Source organism: Rhagoletis pomonella, unplaced genomic scaffold, assembly GCF_013731165.1.
Source record: "Rhagoletis pomonella isolate Grant_MI unplaced genomic scaffold, Rhpom_1.0 Rhpom_scaffold_00004, whole genome shotgun sequence".
NCBI lineage: Eukaryota > Metazoa > Arthropoda > Insecta > Diptera > Tephritidae > Rhagoletis > Rhagoletis pomonella.
This window is the reverse complement of record NW_023458558.1, coordinates 34,131,637-34,150,187: the sequence shown is the minus strand read 5'-3', so window position 1 is coordinate 34,150,187 and position 18,551 is coordinate 34,131,637. Positions and strand designations below refer to the sequence as shown.

At 34.6% G+C, this 18,551-nt stretch overlaps 1 protein-coding gene across 3 annotated transcripts; it reads left to right on the top strand.

The window, feature by feature from the left end:
* The first annotated feature begins 3,147 nt into the window (after positions 1-3,147).
* Positions 3,148-10,611, top strand: LOC118737511 (glutathione S-transferase D7). 3 transcript variants are annotated; one of them, XM_036468064.1, is made up of 5 exons: positions 3,148-3,463; positions 7,118-7,330; positions 7,395-7,536; positions 10,097-10,348; positions 10,425-10,611. In XM_036468064.1, exons 2-5 carry the CDS (start codon positions 7,131-7,133, stop codon positions 10,488-10,490), a joined length of 660 nt encoding a protein of 219 aa, XP_036323957.1. In that variant the 5' UTR covers positions 3,148-3,463; positions 7,118-7,130; the 3' UTR covers positions 10,491-10,611. The 3 variants fall into 3 exon arrangements, with proteins under 3 accessions (XP_036323957.1, XP_036323958.1, XP_036323956.1); XM_036468065.1 differs by lacking the exon at positions 3,148-3,463 and adding an exon at positions 6,940-7,040 and having other exon boundaries at positions 7,093-7,330; XM_036468063.1 differs by lacking the exon at positions 3,148-3,463 and having other exon boundaries at positions 7,047-7,330.
* Positions 10,612-18,551: the final 7,940 nt, after the last annotated feature.

Genomic DNA, 18,551 nt, shown 5'->3' with positions numbered 1-18,551 from the left:
GGTCGCTCAAAGCGCTCAAAGTTTCCCATGTATTTTGTATGGGGAAAAAAAGACTTTACATAGAAATGGCATAGAATCCATGAAAATCAAAATTTTTCAATCTGAAAACTCTGCTTCTCTTCAGAAGACTTCAGAGAATAATACCCAATTGTTTATTTAAACATTTTTTAATTTCAACTATTCTTTAAGGGTCTCCGAAAAATCCCAAAAAAAATCAAATATACAAAAAGAAGCGTTAAAATTTATTATTAAAAAATAGTTAAAATTAAAAAATGTTTAAATAAACAATTGGGCATTATTCTCTGAAGTCCTCTGAAGAGAAGCAGGGTTTTCAGATTGAAAAAACTTGGTTTTCATGGATTATATGCCATTTCTACGAAAAGTATTTTTTCCCCCATACAAAATACATGGGAAACTTTGAGCGCTTTGAGCGACCTCTAAATATATTTTCATTTTAAAATAAAAAAACAGGGGTATACTTTTTTTCGGTACAGAACAATCCTAGGGGGTGAGAGCATTAAATTTCCGATTTTACTTTTCTCCCATACATTTTTGGACCACCCTAATGTACACACAACATTTTACAAAGTTGTCGATAAAAGGCCACCCTAGGTACTGTCAAAAAAGCAATGTGCATGTACATGTATAATTTTGCCGTTTGGAAATGATGGAGGGTGCGCCGAACAAACCAATATATGAGAAAGTTAATTGCGTATTTATTTATTTATTAGTATATGAACTTAAATTCTTACAGACTACAATTAGCACAAAATAACTTAAAACTAGTTCTCACGCTATCCCCATAGAATGAAAGAAGATTTCGGGGACTAATAAAATTAGATTTAAGTAGCTTTTGAAGTGCGTATGTATGTTTATGTTGAAGCGTTAGAGAAATGTTCAAATGGATATTTGCCGTAGTAGCTGAATTTGGAGAAAGAGAAAATGATTGTGGTGGCGATCGCGAGAAGACTGTTTTTAGGCTGGCGTAGTCGAGTTGCCCCGCACTCTCGCTTAAATACATCTACGAAAATCAAAGCGACTCATCATCTTATCTTAACAACAAATAAAGGAAGATGGCATCACAAAATCCATGAGTCTTGGACCCACGTTCTCAACAGTACAAAAAAATGCAGTCAGGCGTGGCAGTGCTAGTTTTGCTACCAAATTTGTCAAAATATAGAGCTACGAGGAGTACATTACAGGAAAATATCGCCAGTCATTTGTCTTCTATGGCAACTGACGGCAATAGAAAATGCCAAGTGAAGCCAAGTCCAACTCCACTTGATCTTTACAATGCTGTAGGTGCCTCCCACACAGTGCGCGATCTGGCTGATCTAGCGCAACGAAAAACAAAATTTCAACTGTTTCAATCCACCGAAATTTGATTTCCCGCCGATATCCAAATGTTGATTTAGCAAATCGATAAAGTCGATATCATTGAGCAGCTTTTTATCTTCCGTAGAGTAAAACTTACTGAGGCACGTAATGCCCGGTAAAAAAAAAATATAATTGTGTAAAATTATTGTTCGTTCATTGTGCAAATTGTCCAAGATCAGCTGCCCTGAGCCGCCCTTGCTAAAAATGTTGACTTTTACAGGAATCATGTCGGCCCGCAGATACGCACTTTTTCCAGCATAGCATGACGAAAAAGACGTTTCGACGTTTTCTCCTTTGCCCTATTACGTTTTTTGATTGGACGAAAAGAGAAGGCACGCCCCTGTTGCTCACTTTCGCTATAATTCTAACGAGTTTTCCCTTCTTGTTATCTACGTTCTTTGATGGATGAACTCGTTCTTAGTCTCCTCGGATCCCAACTTCGTCAAATAAATCCAGAAAAGCACCTTTTTGATAGGGAAGCCCAAAACCTCCATCTGGATTCGGATTCGGAGAATTGACTCCAAGTAGATTTTTTTTTCAATATTCAATATTTATAAATAGCAAAAAAAAATAAAAAATAAGAAAAAACAAAATTAAAGTTGTTAAAAAAAATATTTAATTTTTTCCTTTTTGAGTTAATGTTACATGAAAATTAAAAAAATAACTTTCATAAATATCGATCTGTATTTAACGATGCTAACGAAAACATCGATATATCGTGTCAAGAGCGCTAACATTCGCGTGTAAATATATCAACGCGTGTTCCTTCATTTTTTGGGTTGGGTTTTTTCCTTCTATTTATGATATGGAAAATTTTAAAATTAAAAAAAAAAAACGTAATATGTACGGAATATTTGTGAGTGTCCTCAAATACCTGAGATCTACAGAGTAGGTACATATCCCACTCCATTTTTCAAATTTCTGTTCTGACATGCATATGTATATAAGTCCATAGCAGGCCCGGCCGCTAGAGGGGGGGGCGTTGATTTTGAGGGTTTAAACTCGCCGCCACTCATACAAGGTAACGAAACACAACAGCTTCAAATCACTCGAAAGCATTGGGAAGAGTATTACCGAATCGCGATTTACATACCGTACCTCTGGATCTTTTCATTACGAATTCGCAAGATCGATTTCTAAAACACCGGAATATGTTGTCTAATTTTGCATGAGTATTTCCTGACAAAACACCAAATTTTGATGAATTATCATGTTGTGAACTGTTTGAGAAATATATAGCAATTTTACAAGATTCGGTGTCACCAATTACTTAGGGGTCAAGCTATTTTATCATATAAACGTAGTAAATAACGCTTCGTGAGACTTTTCTTTGAGTTGTGGTGAATTACATTCATAATTAAATACAATATGCTGAATACTCTAAATAAAACAATGATATTCTTGGTTGTTGCGAATGAATACATAAAACCACCCTCCGAACACAAATCCTGCGGCCGGCCCTGCTGCTAAATGTATGCTGGAAATTAGACTTGACATATGTTTAACTTCGGCAGAGAGTCTCGGCAGTGTGACAAACTTATTAACAAATCGATTTATCTCGTATAAGTTTTATTAGCCTGTAATGAATTGTTATTTCTTTTTAGGTCAAATTCGATATTTGAGTATGTACATAAGTAAATACATACATGTATTCAAAACACGCATCTAAAATGAAACCAAACAACCGAAAACTAATAACCAAAACCAAAACAAATATTTTTTTTTCATAGAAAAGTGTACTTTGTGCCGGTGGGGCAATTTACATTGTCGCCAGGCAACACCTGTCCAAAGCGAAGCGACCCATCAACCAAACTATCTACTAGCCAATTGAAACAGCTGTTAATATGACTGAGAAAAACCACAAACGGCGGGAGTTATGTAATTTAGTGTCCACAAAATTACCTCTTAACTGCGTCACACAAAATTCAATTGACTTTGAGGCATAAAATCTGCTAATAAGCGAAAAGGACATTCACAAGCAACAAAGCCACGTGGGCATTCTGCTGTCGACCGTCGAATAATTCACGCTGGGCAATTGCATTGATACAGTCGCTGTTGTACCGCACAAGATTGTGCATCAACTCAGGTGAGTGTAACAATTAACATATGGACATAATTTCCCTAGAGGACTAAATACATTAATGTTCAGTAGGTAAATATATATAAGTGTTTACATATGTATGTACATAATTAACGCAGTTGAATGAAGTGAGAACACCGCGAAATTTATTAAACCAATGCAGGGGGCTCTCACTGTGAGCCACTTAAAATCACTTGAACTCACCAGCGAAGCATTGCATACTTTTAGGCAACATTGTGAATGGCAGTGCAGTTGCATGCGGTCTGTAGAGCTGGAAAACTATCGATGGCACTGTCGGGTAATATCGATGATTTGCCGTTGTTTGGTTGTTACTATCGATAATTGTAGCCTATCAATAGTTTCTTCTCTATTTCCACTACTCTATCATTCTGCGAAAATGCGAAAAAGTTCATATAAAAGTACAACTCGAAACTTAATTACGAATTAAAATCGAAACGTTACGATCGACGGTGTAAAACTTAAACTATCGAAATTATCGATAGTTTTCCAGCTCTAGTGGTCAATGGACTTAGACGCGTTTGACTCCTCCATACAAAAAATAATTGTTCAACATACCTTGTGTGGAAGAGCCTGAGTGAAGAAAATTGCCAAAAATCAACGCGATTTTCTAGCAACTTCAAGGTTGTACTTCATTGCACTAAAATTGAATGGAAAGTTGCAAACGAGTATGCGAATTTGTTGAATATTTTTGGTCTAGCACTGCATGTAGCTGAAGCCATTTATGGAACTGTTTTGGGAAAATTCCTTAATTTTTTTTAGTATGTAAGTTTTGATTCATTACCACTATCTTTTTTTAAGATGACATTTCTCTCGAAATAAAGGAAAACATGCGCCAAATCATAAATAAATAATGTGGATGAACGAGAAGAAGAGATGCGTTCTTCCAAAAGAATTACTGTTAAAAGCTCACAGAAGTTGCAGATAAGAAATAAGTGAGTTTAAGCTCGAGAATTTGTACTGAAAAACAAGTTGGAGCTTGATCTCACTTTTTATGCATGAGGCCCATTATTTTAACACGATTGCGGCGCGGGTTTACTTTTTCTTTATAGGTTACCATTTCAGAGTGTAGCACCTCAAAAAATTAAACAAATAAAAACGTATATGAAAGCAAAGACCATTCTACATAGTACACATTAGGGATGTTTCGAATGTCATATTTTGCGAATGCGAATTTTCGGAATGCGGATGTGCGAATGCGAATGTTAGGAATAACATTAAAAAAACTATAATCAACTTAAGTCATCGTTTTTATTACTTAAAAATTTTGTAAATTATTAGAACATTGAACGAGTGCTTAACCTGTACAGTACACACTGGCCGGAATTGGATTTTTTTGGCATAAATTCAGTCAACTAAAGTTTATGTACACAGGTAATAAAAAATCTCGTAACTTTTACAGTTTTGATGCTTCCATTGTCAATTGTTTACAGCGTAGGTTGAAAAAAATATATAAAAATCAAACATGATGAAGCCAATAAAAAAAAACTTAAAATTAAAAATGCGATTTTTTAATGCAACATTTTTTATTTTAATCTATCTCACACTCTCATGAAAAGCCGAGGTAATTACGCACATTTTGATACCTTAACGGACTTTCTCCGACCAATAGTTTTTTAACTGGAAACAATTAAAACAAGATACGTGAGTTCAAAATTTCGGGAATTTTTCTTTTCGAGATTTGTCGAATATCATGACGAAATAAAAAAATAGGTGTCTTCTTTTTTTCGATAAAGAATGTAAAAAATATCGAGCTCTAACCGCCAAAATAACGTAAGCGACATTTTTTTCAAAATTTTCTTTTTGATGCAGAAATGTATCTAGATGCCCAGGAATATTTCTGCATTCAAAAAAAAAATTTGAAAAAAATGTCGTTTACGTTATTTTGGTGGTTAGGGCTCGATATATTTCACCTCAAAAAAAAATATTGAGGTGTAAATATTGTATGGAATGACCCCTATGTATCCTCCTTACATAGAATAAAGCAAATTCGGAATTCACCTCGTTAATCTTGAAAACTACTAAACGGATTTGTGAAAATTTTTTAATAGGGGTATTATCATTAGGCCTGAGAGTTTCTATGGGGTTGCCATCTGTCTAAAAAATTTTAAGATCCGCTACGTTCGTTGGATTTGAGAAAATGGGGTGTCAAATGAAGGTGCTGGGCCTCTAGATATCTAATAATGTATTATCTTTTTAGTAGGGTTACCACTATTTTAAAAATTATAATATCTTCACAGTTAGTTGGACTAAAAATGAGGTGCTAAGTGAAAGGATTCGGTCCCCGGATCTGCAACAGAGTTTTATTTTTTTTAGCGGGGTTACCACCTTTTTAGAAATTACTACCTTACATATACGTATTAATTTTTTGTTAATGACATCAGATTTTCACAGTTCATTCAATTTACACAAAATAAGGTGTCAAGAGCTCGGTCTATAAATGTGCAGCACATTTTTATTTTTTCGTAAGGGTTGCCGCCTGTTTTAAAAGTCGAAACGAAAGAGTTCAAAGAAATCTTTAGTTTGAATATTTAAGCTATTTTTGAGGTGTTTGAAGGAGATATGGAGAAGAACATATGGGTCAAGTTTGAAAATGATAACTTTCTATTTTAATTCCGGCCAGTGTGCAATGTTTAAACCTAGTAGTCAGAGTTCAAAAGTGGCATATTATATTTCAAAAAAAGTTATTTTGCTGCCTTTTCTCCCATGAGGCGATTTCTTACGAGGCTCGTATATAAGGCCGCCTGTACTGAACAATTGCTCACTTGGAATGCTGGCGGATGGAGCGCTCAAATATATCCCGGCTAGATCTGACAATTTGTCGTATTTTAGTTTGGTTTTCTACCAATCGAGAGGATTTTCATCGAGATGAGCTCATTTTTCTTTAAGATAGGCCTTCAGTTGAGCTTTAATTCCACATTTTTTAATGTCTCCAGATACTACTTCCAACTCTTAGCTTTCGCTGGAGGAATCTAAAATTATTTCAAGGTTGCTTATAAGACTTTTAGCAGTACTCGTTGAAGGCCCATCAATATAGCTTGAGATACTACTTAACCGTTTAGCGCCTGAAGCTAAAAGCCGGTTATTTTCCACACCCTGGTTAGACAGACTTAGAGCCATTCCAACAATATTAGAGTTGACTCGCTGCCCATGTACACATTCGCATTCGCAAAACATTCGTATCATTTAATGCGAATGCGAATGTAAACATTCGCAACATCTCTGGTACACATGGCCATAAAATACACATATGCATACGTAAGTACACATACAAACAAATTAATGTATTTCAATGCATAGTCACTTCTAACTAATAGTAAAATGACCTCTTCGAGTGCTGTTTGAAATTTCATTTAATTATGAATTACATTCAAATCGATTTCCCTTATAATTATTGTTGTTCGTATTTGCATTGCTTGTTGTTAGCGATGTTAAAAGTACTATTGTCCTTGTAAATCCACTTGCTTGGGACAGCAACAGCTGCAGTCAGTATCGTGCAATTGACAATGATGGATTCTATTTTCTACTAAAAACAAAGAAAACTTATTTCTAAGCCCAAAAACGAGTAGATATTTTTAATTTTAAAATGCTCGATGACACTGCACATATTGTTAAAGAATTTGTTTATTGTATTTTAAGCAGAGGTGGTTCAAAAATGGCGCCTACACTTTACTACTTGCCACCTAGTCCACCATGTCGCAGTGTTTTGTTGTTGGGTAAAATGCTAGGCATTGATTTCGACTTGAAGATCATAAATGTATTGGCCGGTGAGCAGTTGAAACCCGAGTTTTTGCAGTTGAATCCTCAGCACTGTATACCAACAATTGATGATGACGGACTTGTATTATGGGAGAGGTGAAATGCGTTATTAAAATTTATATTTACTAAAGCTATTATGATTTATTTTCCTTTACACTAGTCGCGCTATTTTGCAATACCTGGCAGCTGCTTATGGCAAAGACGATTCACTCTATCCAAAAGATGTGCGTGTTCGTGCGTTGGTCGATCAACGAATACACTTTGACTTGGGTACCCTTTACGCACGCACGTTTGACTACTATGTAAGTACATTTAGTTATAACTGATACATACATATGTACATATATACAGTGGCGAAAATATAAATAGAGAGGATATATTGTACGATTATTTGGCTTCTTCCCTTTCATTTACTTACTGTTTATTATTTTTTTTGCAAGGGTTGCGCGTTATCTAAAAAAGAACATGCAAATCAAAATATCAAGCTTTGTACAAAATCGGCAAAGTTCATAACAAATTTTCACTTAGATTTCTTAGAAACTATCTGAGCATGCAGTTTAGTGGAAGTTTGAAGTCGCTGGGACTTACGGTTAATTTTTGGCAACTCTCTTTTTTAGGAAGGTGTTGCTCATTTTTTCAATCCAAAAAAAAAATAGCCGAACAAATGTATTTTATGTGGGAAAAAATGTGTGAACAGAATATTGCCATAAATTAACGGTAACTCCTAGCTGCTCCAAACTTAAAATTGAATGGACTAAAAAAGTGCATACTCAAAAAGTCTAAAAATCTGATTAAAACGTTTAAAATTTTGATGGAAATGTGTTCAAATTTTTGGAATTCATATAAACGTTCTAAAAATTTTGAGATTTTTATTTAAATGGGTTTTTTATATAGTAATACTATGTCTCCATTGAGAGATTTATTCATTAAGATTTAATAAATCCAGTTGCTAAATCACAACCGTCTCCATTACCACAACGAGATATGTTTGACGTTCATATTTTTAAATATTTGACGTTTGCTTATGTATGATTTTATAAATACAGTTGCGGACATTGATATACAGACAGATAAAAGGAAGGTACCAAGCGGAATTTCATTATATGAATTCTGAATATTCGGGCAGGTTCTGGAATTCACTTCCGAGTGAATTTCAACCCCTGCCCATTTGAATTCAAAACGAAATTTACTCAAATTCACTCGGAAGTGAATTGCAGAACCTGCCGGATTATTGGCTTCTTATTCGTGGTAAATATTATATTATACATATATAGTTTGGAAAGTGTAAAGAATGGTACCATATTTCGAATCATTATTCCGAATTTAAGAAAAATTATCAAAACGTTAAAAAACATTTGCGGAAAGAAAATTTTTTGTAGAACTCTCTTATTCATAGGAGGAAACCGAAAATCCAATTGTGGGCCTTTTGCATATCATGAATACGAACTGAGTTCTAGAGGATGTTCGGTGCAATGTTATCGAAGCAGAACCATTATCGAAATTTATAAATTTTTTGTCGCAGCGCGTAAATGACTTATAGAAAGCGGAGAATACTCTGCATGATATTACTATAAAACATTTCTTCTAAATTTTTAGTTTTTAAAATAATATTTTCTTAATTTATTACAACCAAAGTTATGTAAATATGTATTACTAATTTTCCTCCCAAACTAACAAAAATATAAAAATCCCTAAAAATACGAAAATTCATGTTTTTATGATAGGCTAGATTTCCTTGTCCTCAACTGTATATTGAAAACACAAATGTTATTTGACTTATGGCATGTGAATTTGTGGTTGCCACATCCAACAAATTGTACTTATTGATCAACATTATTGAAGATTTGACAAAGATTTAACTTAAATCGACTGCCTTTCGAGATTTAATTTTATATGGTAAATCTCAAAAGATTTAGCGTCAAATCTCGTCAGAGGGCTAAATCTTCATTAAATCTCACAATGGAGACATAGTATAAGCTATATTTTCATTAAAAAATTACAAAAAATTTTTAAATTACGAAAACTTGCTGCAATGTTACATTTCCGACAAGGTACACACTTTTCTTAGTGGGTTGAAATTTTATAAAAAAAAAATAATTTAATAGGGTAATTTAAAAATATGGATAATTAACCCTGATTAATTACTTGGGATACAGTGGTTTTGTAGTTATTCGAAAAATGGCAATTTGGAAAAACCCGGTTTTATTTTACATATTTTCTATACTTTCTCTACAGTAATACTTACTGATAGCCGGAACTCATGACCAAAATTACAATGGGACTGGTAAAAAAGCTCCATATCGATGGCTGAGTGGAAGATCGACCTATCTCGGCAGCCAGTTCGAAAACGTTCCATCTCAAAAAAGTTTTCAAGAACGCCTTATTTCAGAATTTAATTGAAAATAAAATAATATTAAATAAGAGCCCGGTTTATTCGACTGTAAAAATATGGTTTACTCGGTATTCGAAAAAACAGGACTTCAAAAAAAAACGCCTAAAAATATTCAAAAACCCGGTTTGGAAAAACAAAGTTAATCACCCTATTATTTATACACAAGGAACATTTGGACAACTATATATATCAACCATTATAGCCACATTTGGTTCAGTATTTTTCCCTTCCGTCGTGAATCTTAAACTATGATTTCCAGATTTTAATTATTTTTAGTAATATTTTTTAAATTAGTTCCATTGATTAAGCTCAAGGGCCATAAATGGCTCTTTGAGAATGGATTATATATCTTCCGCTAGGAAACACTTTATTGGAGAGTCTACAATAATTTTTCAACTCCAGTAGTAGAATACGGTTTCAACACGATTTTAAATATTACACACATTTTTTTTTTAAATTATGTATTTCAGTTACCTACTGTGCTATGGAGTGCTCCTTTGGACGAGTCCAAAAAAGCCAAACTGAATGAGGCATTCAACTGGTTCAATGACTCACTGAAGGGTCATGAGTACGCTGCAACGGATAACTTTACAATTGCTGATCTCACCTTGTTGGTAACGGTGTCACAATGCGAAGCTTTCGGATTCGAGATTGATTCCTACAATCGTGTCAAACATTGGTTGCGGCGTTGTAAGGATTATATGCAACCATATGACTATGAGGTAATCTTAAGACTTTTTTTTATTATCACAGAGATCAAAATATCCAATTAAACTGTTAATTTTCTTTATCAATTAGGAATTGAATGGTAGCAAAGCTGTGATCTTGGCTGACATGTTTCGTGCAAAAATAGAAAATCCATAAATTGCTAAATTCTTGAAAGATTGTATTGATTCGAGTTATTTCGCTGAATTACACTAGAAGCTAATATTTGTAGAACAATAAAGCACCCACGTTGTAATAGATTATCGCTATAATGGTGTTACAAAATCAATATTGAACTTGACTAACAAAGGGTTATCTAGTTAGAGAAAGTGAACTCTGCTTTAGCTGAGCTGAATTTCAAAAGAAATCATGCTTTCTATTTATACATATGTACATATATTCGTATGTATGTATGTACATATGTATATTCGTATGTATGCATGTATCTATTTTGTTTTATTTAGCCAAAAATAATTGCCTTGGACTACGAACAAAAGTTTATAAATAAATCGAAAGGGTTCTGTCGAAAAAATACATCTATGGCTTCGGTTAAAATTAAACCCTCCGACATTACAGCAAAATATAGAATATACATATCTTATGAGTGTGCGTGTGTCTCTCCCCGATTTGCCACCGAATGGGGATGAGCTCGAATCGAACTCGTAAACTCTTCTGGGCGAACTCGAAACGAAGTTTTTTTTATTATTTCACCAAGTTTATATCAACTCGCTTTCTTGTTTGTACAGACTTCAGTACGACATTTGCAGTGTTATGAAAGTTCGACGTGTTCGGAATTCGGACAACTCAGTTACTTATCCAAAATGTGTGGCAACCAATAAATTTCCTTCGTTGGCTTGAACTAGAGTTTCCGGAGTGGATTTTTCATCTTAATATTCAGGGGATTCCGATCGTATGTCGGGGCTCAGGATTTTCCACAAAAATCTCATGGTTAGGGAATAATGTTCAGTTTTTAAACTTATGTTTATATTCAAGCAAAAATTTAATCTTTACTTTTAAGAAACTTACGTATCGCCAAATTACTTCAATATTGTCATGATCCAAAATAATTCAAAATTGAGTTAAGTATGTAAAAATGGCCTCTACTTGTTCTTCTATGTTGTGTCAGAATTTTATTGCTATACTGATTACGAGTAACTCACCAGACAAAATATGTATTCATTTTAACTGCGAGAGTATTTGTATATTCAAACCTTAAAGCTGTCTTTCTCGAGTTTTTGTTTTTTTTTTTAGTTACGACAATATTGAAGTACAAGAGGGATGTTTATTTGTTTAAAAATTCCGATGGGCTAAGTAGACATATTCGGGGGGAGCCGAACATTAGATACCCGGCGCAATTATTAAATATAGTTTTTTTTCGTCTTTCCGAAAACTATCGCTTCATGGCAAGTAGGAGTGGTTTTACCCCTATTTCAAACATCTTCGATAAACTTATATAACGGGTGATTTTTTTGAGGTTAGGATTTTCATGCATTAGTATTTGACAGATCACGTGGGATTTCAGACATGGTGTCAAAGAGAAAGATGCTCAGTATGCTTTGACATTTCATCATGAATAGACTTACTAACGAGCAACGCTTGCAAATCATTGAATTTTATTACCAAAATCAGTGTTCGGTTCGAAATGTGTTTCGCAAACCCAATTGCTGCGAACGGCGACGAATCGACATTTCACGGTCTTCAGCAACACTCTCAGAAACAGACGCAATATTCTCTTCTGTACGCACTGTACGCATTCGTGTGGTTGGTTTAATGTCCAATAAAGTAAACTGAGTGCGAAACTTGGTCACAATCGCATTAATTGTTTGCTCACTTGGTCGATTATGTAGACCATAAATCGGACGTAAAGCGAACCGAACACTGATTTTGGTAATAAAATTCAATGATTTGCAAGCGTTGCTCGTTAGTAAGTCTATTCATGATGAAATGTCAAAGCATACTGAGCATCTTTCTCTTTGACACCATGTCTGAAATCCCACGTGATCTGTCAAATACTAATGCATGAAAATCCTAACCTCAAAAAAATCACCCGTTAGTTATAAGTGGGCGGTATCACGCCCGTTTTACAAAATTCCATAATAATGTTACTTCTTTTCCAGGGATTGTTGTTCGTATCAATTTTGAGTAAATAAGCGCCTTTTAATTACGAAATATCGAAGTTTCAAGCATTTACGAAATTCACCGTTGTATAATGCTTTCAGCAATTTTCAAGGTTTTGTTTTAAGTGGCAAGTACACTAAATGTACCGAGTTTGGTGCAAATTGATCGGACGGTTACCGAGATACACACATGTGGTCATAAGTGAGCCGTGCCACGCCCATTTTCCAAAATTTTATCCCAAACGTATTTTTCGCTAAAGAATTATAGCGAATATCCATTTTTGAATAAATTAGCTTTAGTAGTTACTGATTTATCGAAGATTGTATATTTCTCTAAATTACCGTTATAAGGGATGTAGACGTAGTTATTGTCCGATTTTCAAAATTAGTGTTTGGTATGCCGTACCAAGACGAACAAATGTGCCAAGTTTGGGTGAAATTGGTGGAGCGGTTACCAAGTTATACAGCGTGGCGACGAATAACTGTTACCCAGTTTTTTTTTGAGAAATAAAAGGGTCCTTTATAGATTTTGCGAAAAAAGTGTTTTATTGTTAATTTTCCCCAGATTTTACTTTTGTTGTATTAATTAGTTATTAAATTTTAATCCTTATTTACATTTGCCAGCAGTGTAAACTTTGAGAGAAAAGTTCATTTGGCACGCAGGTCTTCGTCAGTTAATTTATTTCATATCTTCTGTAACCATGGGCAAATTTTCTCCATTTTGAGTCCCTTATACTCCCCCTTTTGACCAACATAAGGCCTCATACTCATAAATCGAATAGACTCGGAACTGGTGACTAGAGGACGGCCATTCATTCGACCAACCTTATACAGATTTTTTTCGTTTTTGTATTTTCTTATACAAAGCCTAAGAAAAAATACACCTAAAAATTACTTGCATGCCAAATAAACTTTTCTCTCAAAGTTTAAACTGCTGGTGAATGTAAATACATAAGGATTAAAATTATTACAACTAAAGTAAAATCTGTGGAAAATTAACAATAAAATACCTTTTTCGCAAAATCTATAAACGACACATTTATTTCTCAAAAAAAACGGGGTAACAGTTGTTAGTCGCCACGCTGTACACAGCGCTACAGCGGCTGTCGTTAATGGGTTGCCGTTAATTTTGATGCATACAGCAATTTTACTGACGAGAAAGAAGAAAAGCTTAAATGAACCTTAGGCCTTTCACAGTTTCAGTTCAAAGATGAACACAGTGACTCCTTAGAACCCAGAGTTCAATAGCTGTTCACAATTTCAATCCAATTGTCAAACGAATTACTCTCGTTTAAATTAAACTTTCCGTTTTATACTTGTAATAAATAGCAAAAGTGGTTAGTTTGAAAATTGATTGGATTCACTGTACATTGAAAACATACACACTTAAATATTAACGTAAATAGGAAGAATTGCTTTCACTTACCTACATAAGTGTTTCGATACGAACTAGAGATGAGCGTAGGAGAAAATCCCGATGAAGTCGTTTTTACGGAATCGCTACAATAATCGACTTAAAAGTAAATCCAAAATTAGAAATAACTCTGGGCATGGATTTTTGAAGGGTTTCCTTGTAGAAAGTGACAATTTTTTACCCTACCATAGAGACACGTGTCTATGATACTGCACAATCCACAAATATAAAAATTGGTTTGTTTCTTTTTACAATGCGGTAGCATCTGAATCGATGCCACGTTGGCGCTACATTTAAATGACCAAAATAATATTTTTTTCTGATAGTAATAATCTCGCGACCGCTGTGGTGTAGTGGAAGGCGGAACGCGCTTCCACACTGCTCCTGCGGGTGAAATATGGGGTCAAAGGTCAGGCTCAAAATTTTCTGAAATATAAAATTTTTAATTTTTCGAAGACTTGATTTTGACCCCTGTATATAAGTTTTTACAAAAAAAAATTATATACCATTTATATAAGAGCAAAAGGCGGACCACGTCTATATTTTTAATTTTTTAGTTTTTAACATACAATAATTAAAAATAATTTTTTTCCAAAGGTCCAATTTCGAACACCGAAGGCCCATATCGCTATTTCGTAGGCTAACTTCGAAAAACGGAGAAATTACTTTTTTACTTATGACTTAATATCTTTAAAAAAAAGTTGATTTTGCCGTACTGTATAAAAAAAAACACTTAAATTTGTTGTTTTGCGAGCATATTTGCAAGCATATTTACCAATGTTTTAGTGCTTATCTTAGCGCTTAAGATGGATTTTTTCTTGCTTACTTTCTTCGGCGCTGTTAATCTTCGCTCGGCAGGCAATATCAAATTTCTGCATAAAATTATGGAGTGAAAAAACTCCTCCACATTCGGATTCAGCGGGTCGAAATACATGTGGATAGGTCTGGTTAAATGCGCAGACCACTATTTTTTTATTTGTGCCGGTGTAATTGATAGGCGGTGGCGGATGAATAACTTACATATGATAGGTTAGATTGGTGGCGGAAAACTATTACGCCCAAGTAGCAGCTAAGTGCCATTTTGATAAACTTACATATGTTAGTCAAATAGACGACTTCAATTTCCGACTTATTACATCTACATCTAAGCCGTTGGATGGATTGCTGCTAATATTTTTTGTGAATTGTTGAAGCAAATAAACTGCGAAATTATTTTCTTGCTTTCAAAATATAACTAAACAAGGCGAATTTATACAAGGTGGTATTACCGGGCAGCTAATTACAAGGCGAATATGTACTGATTGTCAAAACCTTGTGTTTCTTGTACTTTTTTTTATGTGATTGTTTGGGCTGCTGCTAACACATTGTACAGATTCGCTTTGAGGATAACATTTTCACAGCCCATTGATAAAACGAAGTTCTTATACATGAGCAAATGTGGAGAATTATGTAGCAAACACTTAAAATTACGCACTTAATAAATGCTCGACAAATTTAACAATTTTATACAGACAAGTCAAAAAAGTAGTGAGCAAACCAACAAAAAATTTGATGTACCAAGTTTTTATAAATTAACTAAAAAACATAAAACAACTTTTCCTCGTCTCATAAAATAAGTCTTATGGCCAGTTTCACGAAAGAAAAATGATTTTTTTATTTGTTTTTAATATGGAAACTGGCAGAAAAAAGCAGTTTTCACTTAAATTGCTTTCGTGAAATCGGCAGTTCGTAACTAATTTAATTTACTCCTAAACTAAACTAAATCCTTAAGAGTACACTCAAAAATAAGTTGTCATCAGGACGATGCTATTTAGCCATCAACGTGAAACTTTCGAATATCTCTTATCCTCATTAATCATCTTATCTAAATGATAGTTTCCGTTGTTCAATTGAAATATTTTTCGTTGTCATATTGAAACCAAAAAGAACCAGAAAGACTATATAGGTCTCCATTTGACATTGTTAAGCGTAAAACTTGTGTTTTTCCTCATCAAATCAATAACCAAAATACAAATATAATATTTTTAAATACACTTTCTATATTATTAATGCTTTTATTGATACCCAAAAATGTTACTGTTTGAATGTTTACTGTTTTAACACAAAGTGTATTAAGCCAACAGTGATACTTTTTTTTTTGGAGTGTAGCTGTGATTATCAGGTCTCGAAAACCGACATCTGCCGAAAATTTTAAATCCATTTTCTGAACAGAAGCGACTGGGAGTTCAATATGGTTCTAGACATAGAGTCTGCGTCTTCTCTTAGGAATCATCATCGAGGGAGTCCTATAAACTTCCAGATCACTGCAGCGTTTTCCAGGCAAATCTGGTAAGCATTATTGAACTACGTCCCATCATTTATTTGCGAGTAGCCTGAACTCCAAAGAAAACGCCTCAAATTTCTGGAAAGTCTAAACAGCTTAGGACAAACTTTATTGGAGGGTCTGTTAGGTTTCACCAGGGAATCAGGCTGGTTTAAAGATATGTAGGGATAGACATGGCGATACCCTTTGGGCATCGCAATGGGCCCCTATGGCCTCCGAGTGAGCTCCTCGCGAACCTAACTTTCTCAAATCCTTTTCAAATCTTTGGCCAAATTTCAATTTAACAACATAATAAAAAAGTATGAACGGGCCTTAAATCGAAAATTCTAAAAGTAGATTTTTTAACAAAACCCTAGGAACAAGTTTAAATGGCAACAAAATAGTTGCTCTTGATTTTAGTTGGGATAATGTAATTTGCGATAATTTGCGTTTTACAAGTAAAAAATACCGATTTTTCTAAGGTGCTAATGTAAGAAAAGCACCATTTGTTTCAAATTGGTTAGTAAGAAGGAACAAACAAAATTCAATGCACTTTTCCAAAAGGATGATTATGTACAGTAAATATGGGTATGTTTGCATTATAGGTCCTGAAAGGGTTAAAAAAGTGTTTGGTTGCGAATGGTTTAGGTTAGGAAAGTTAGTCTCATTTAGGTTTTTCTTAAGTTTATGGTTCAAAAAGTATGATTTTGAAGCATTCTTTATATTCGCATAGCTCAAGAAATACCATGAAATATTTTGATTCATACAATTTTCATGTACATATGTATTTTCCCAACAAACATTTAGGTTTGAGCTCAACTTGAGGCAAGGCGAATTTATACAAGGTGGTGTTGATGTGTTTGTTGTAAGCAAGGCGAATTCATTTTACAACAAACACATCATATTGACATTAATAAGTACCGCGGCGAAAATCTAAATTCGCCAGGAACGTATTTCTCAAATCTCCAACGTTTTTTCTCAACGGTACCTCAAGTAGAGGATCATAGCGTTCTCAACAAAAAGGACATATCACTGAAATACTGAAATTGAAATAGTAAAATAACTAATACAGTCCGACGGTAATTTTGTCACTTGATTCACTTCGCGTTTTATTTTCTTTCAAGATTATTTGAAAACACTTTGAACATTATTTACTTTTTTTGGTAATTTTTCTCTTTATATAGCTTCAGTTTTTCACTTGATAATTAAAAATTCATTTCCTTATCACTTGTTACGTATCTCTGCGTCGGTTAGAGATGAGTTGGAGAACGATGTTGGATATCAACTCCAGAACTATGGATTTCTCCTAGCTTGGATAGATATTTTTTTGGTGTTTGTTGAGTTTCCATTACCCGAAATCGCACGCTCATCCCTAGAGTAAACTTATAGTTGATTGAGTTGATTTGAACGTGTCGCTTATTGTGTTAACCTTATTGTTTTTATGCATTTTACAGCAGATACAGATATTTTTTTTTTTAATTTTCTCCCACTTCATAAGCAACTAAATTAGGTTACAAGCTACAACAACAAAAATCATCATTTATGCACATACATGCCTACATACACATGTAGATACATATGTGCACATGTAAGTTCATGTGCAAGTAAATAATTTCCACACTTCCCTTATATTCCCTATCTCGTTGAAGTGAAGTTATTTTTAAAGACCACCCGCCGTTGTTCACTTGTTTAACTGTCATGCTGGCTTCTGCCATTCTCACATGCTGTACAAGCTTTTGTTACTCATATGTGCCACGTGTATGTACATACATACATATGTAGGGCTTCTAGTTGGGCATGCTACTACATAAATGCTTGGTCAATGTTCAGCATAGGAAAGCAAGCCGCAGAGCTGCCGTTTCCGTTTTATACGCTCACCCTCAAGCCAAAGCAACCACCCCACTGAACAGAAAAAGGTGCCACAATCACTATATTTAAACTGTTATCATAGCCGCTGCTGCTAAAAGTGCCGTGAAGGCTGTCAGCAGGACAAGAATAGAATAGAAATGGACCATTGAAACTTGTATGCTCCTGCTACATAAATATGAGTAGCTTGGTTACGGCTTCAAGCTTCACAACGGCGTTCGACTCCAGCTGGCCGCATTCGCAGTCTCCTCTCGGTCATAAGCACGTGTGGTCAGCACTTTCGCGCGCTTTCGTTTTTCTACTTAGTTATGAAAAGAAGTTAAGAAGTCTGTGAGAATATTTGTTGCAGCAAGCTCGACAACTTGCGCCATTTATCGCGCCTCGTGGAATTCCTATTGCACGCACGCCTGTCGAAGTGTGCGAGTGACGCGTGAACGCATTTCCCGACACCTCTTGACTGCTTGCAGTGCCAATTTTTGCCAACAACGCATCGCTTTGCCGCAAACGTGACCTTTCGCAAT

Coding starts and splice junctions, on each gene's coding strand:
- LOC118737511 (XM_036468063.1), top strand. CDS start 7,062: ATGCTCGATGACACTGCACATATTGTTAAAGAATTTGTTTATTGTATT. Junction 7,331..7,394: donor GGACTTGTATTATGGGAGAG/GTGAAATGCGTT, acceptor CCTTTACACTAG/TCGCGCTATTTTGCAATACC. Junction 10,349..10,424: donor TGCAACCATATGACTATGAG/GTAATCTTAAGA, acceptor TTTATCAATTAG/GAATTGAATGGTAGCAAAGC.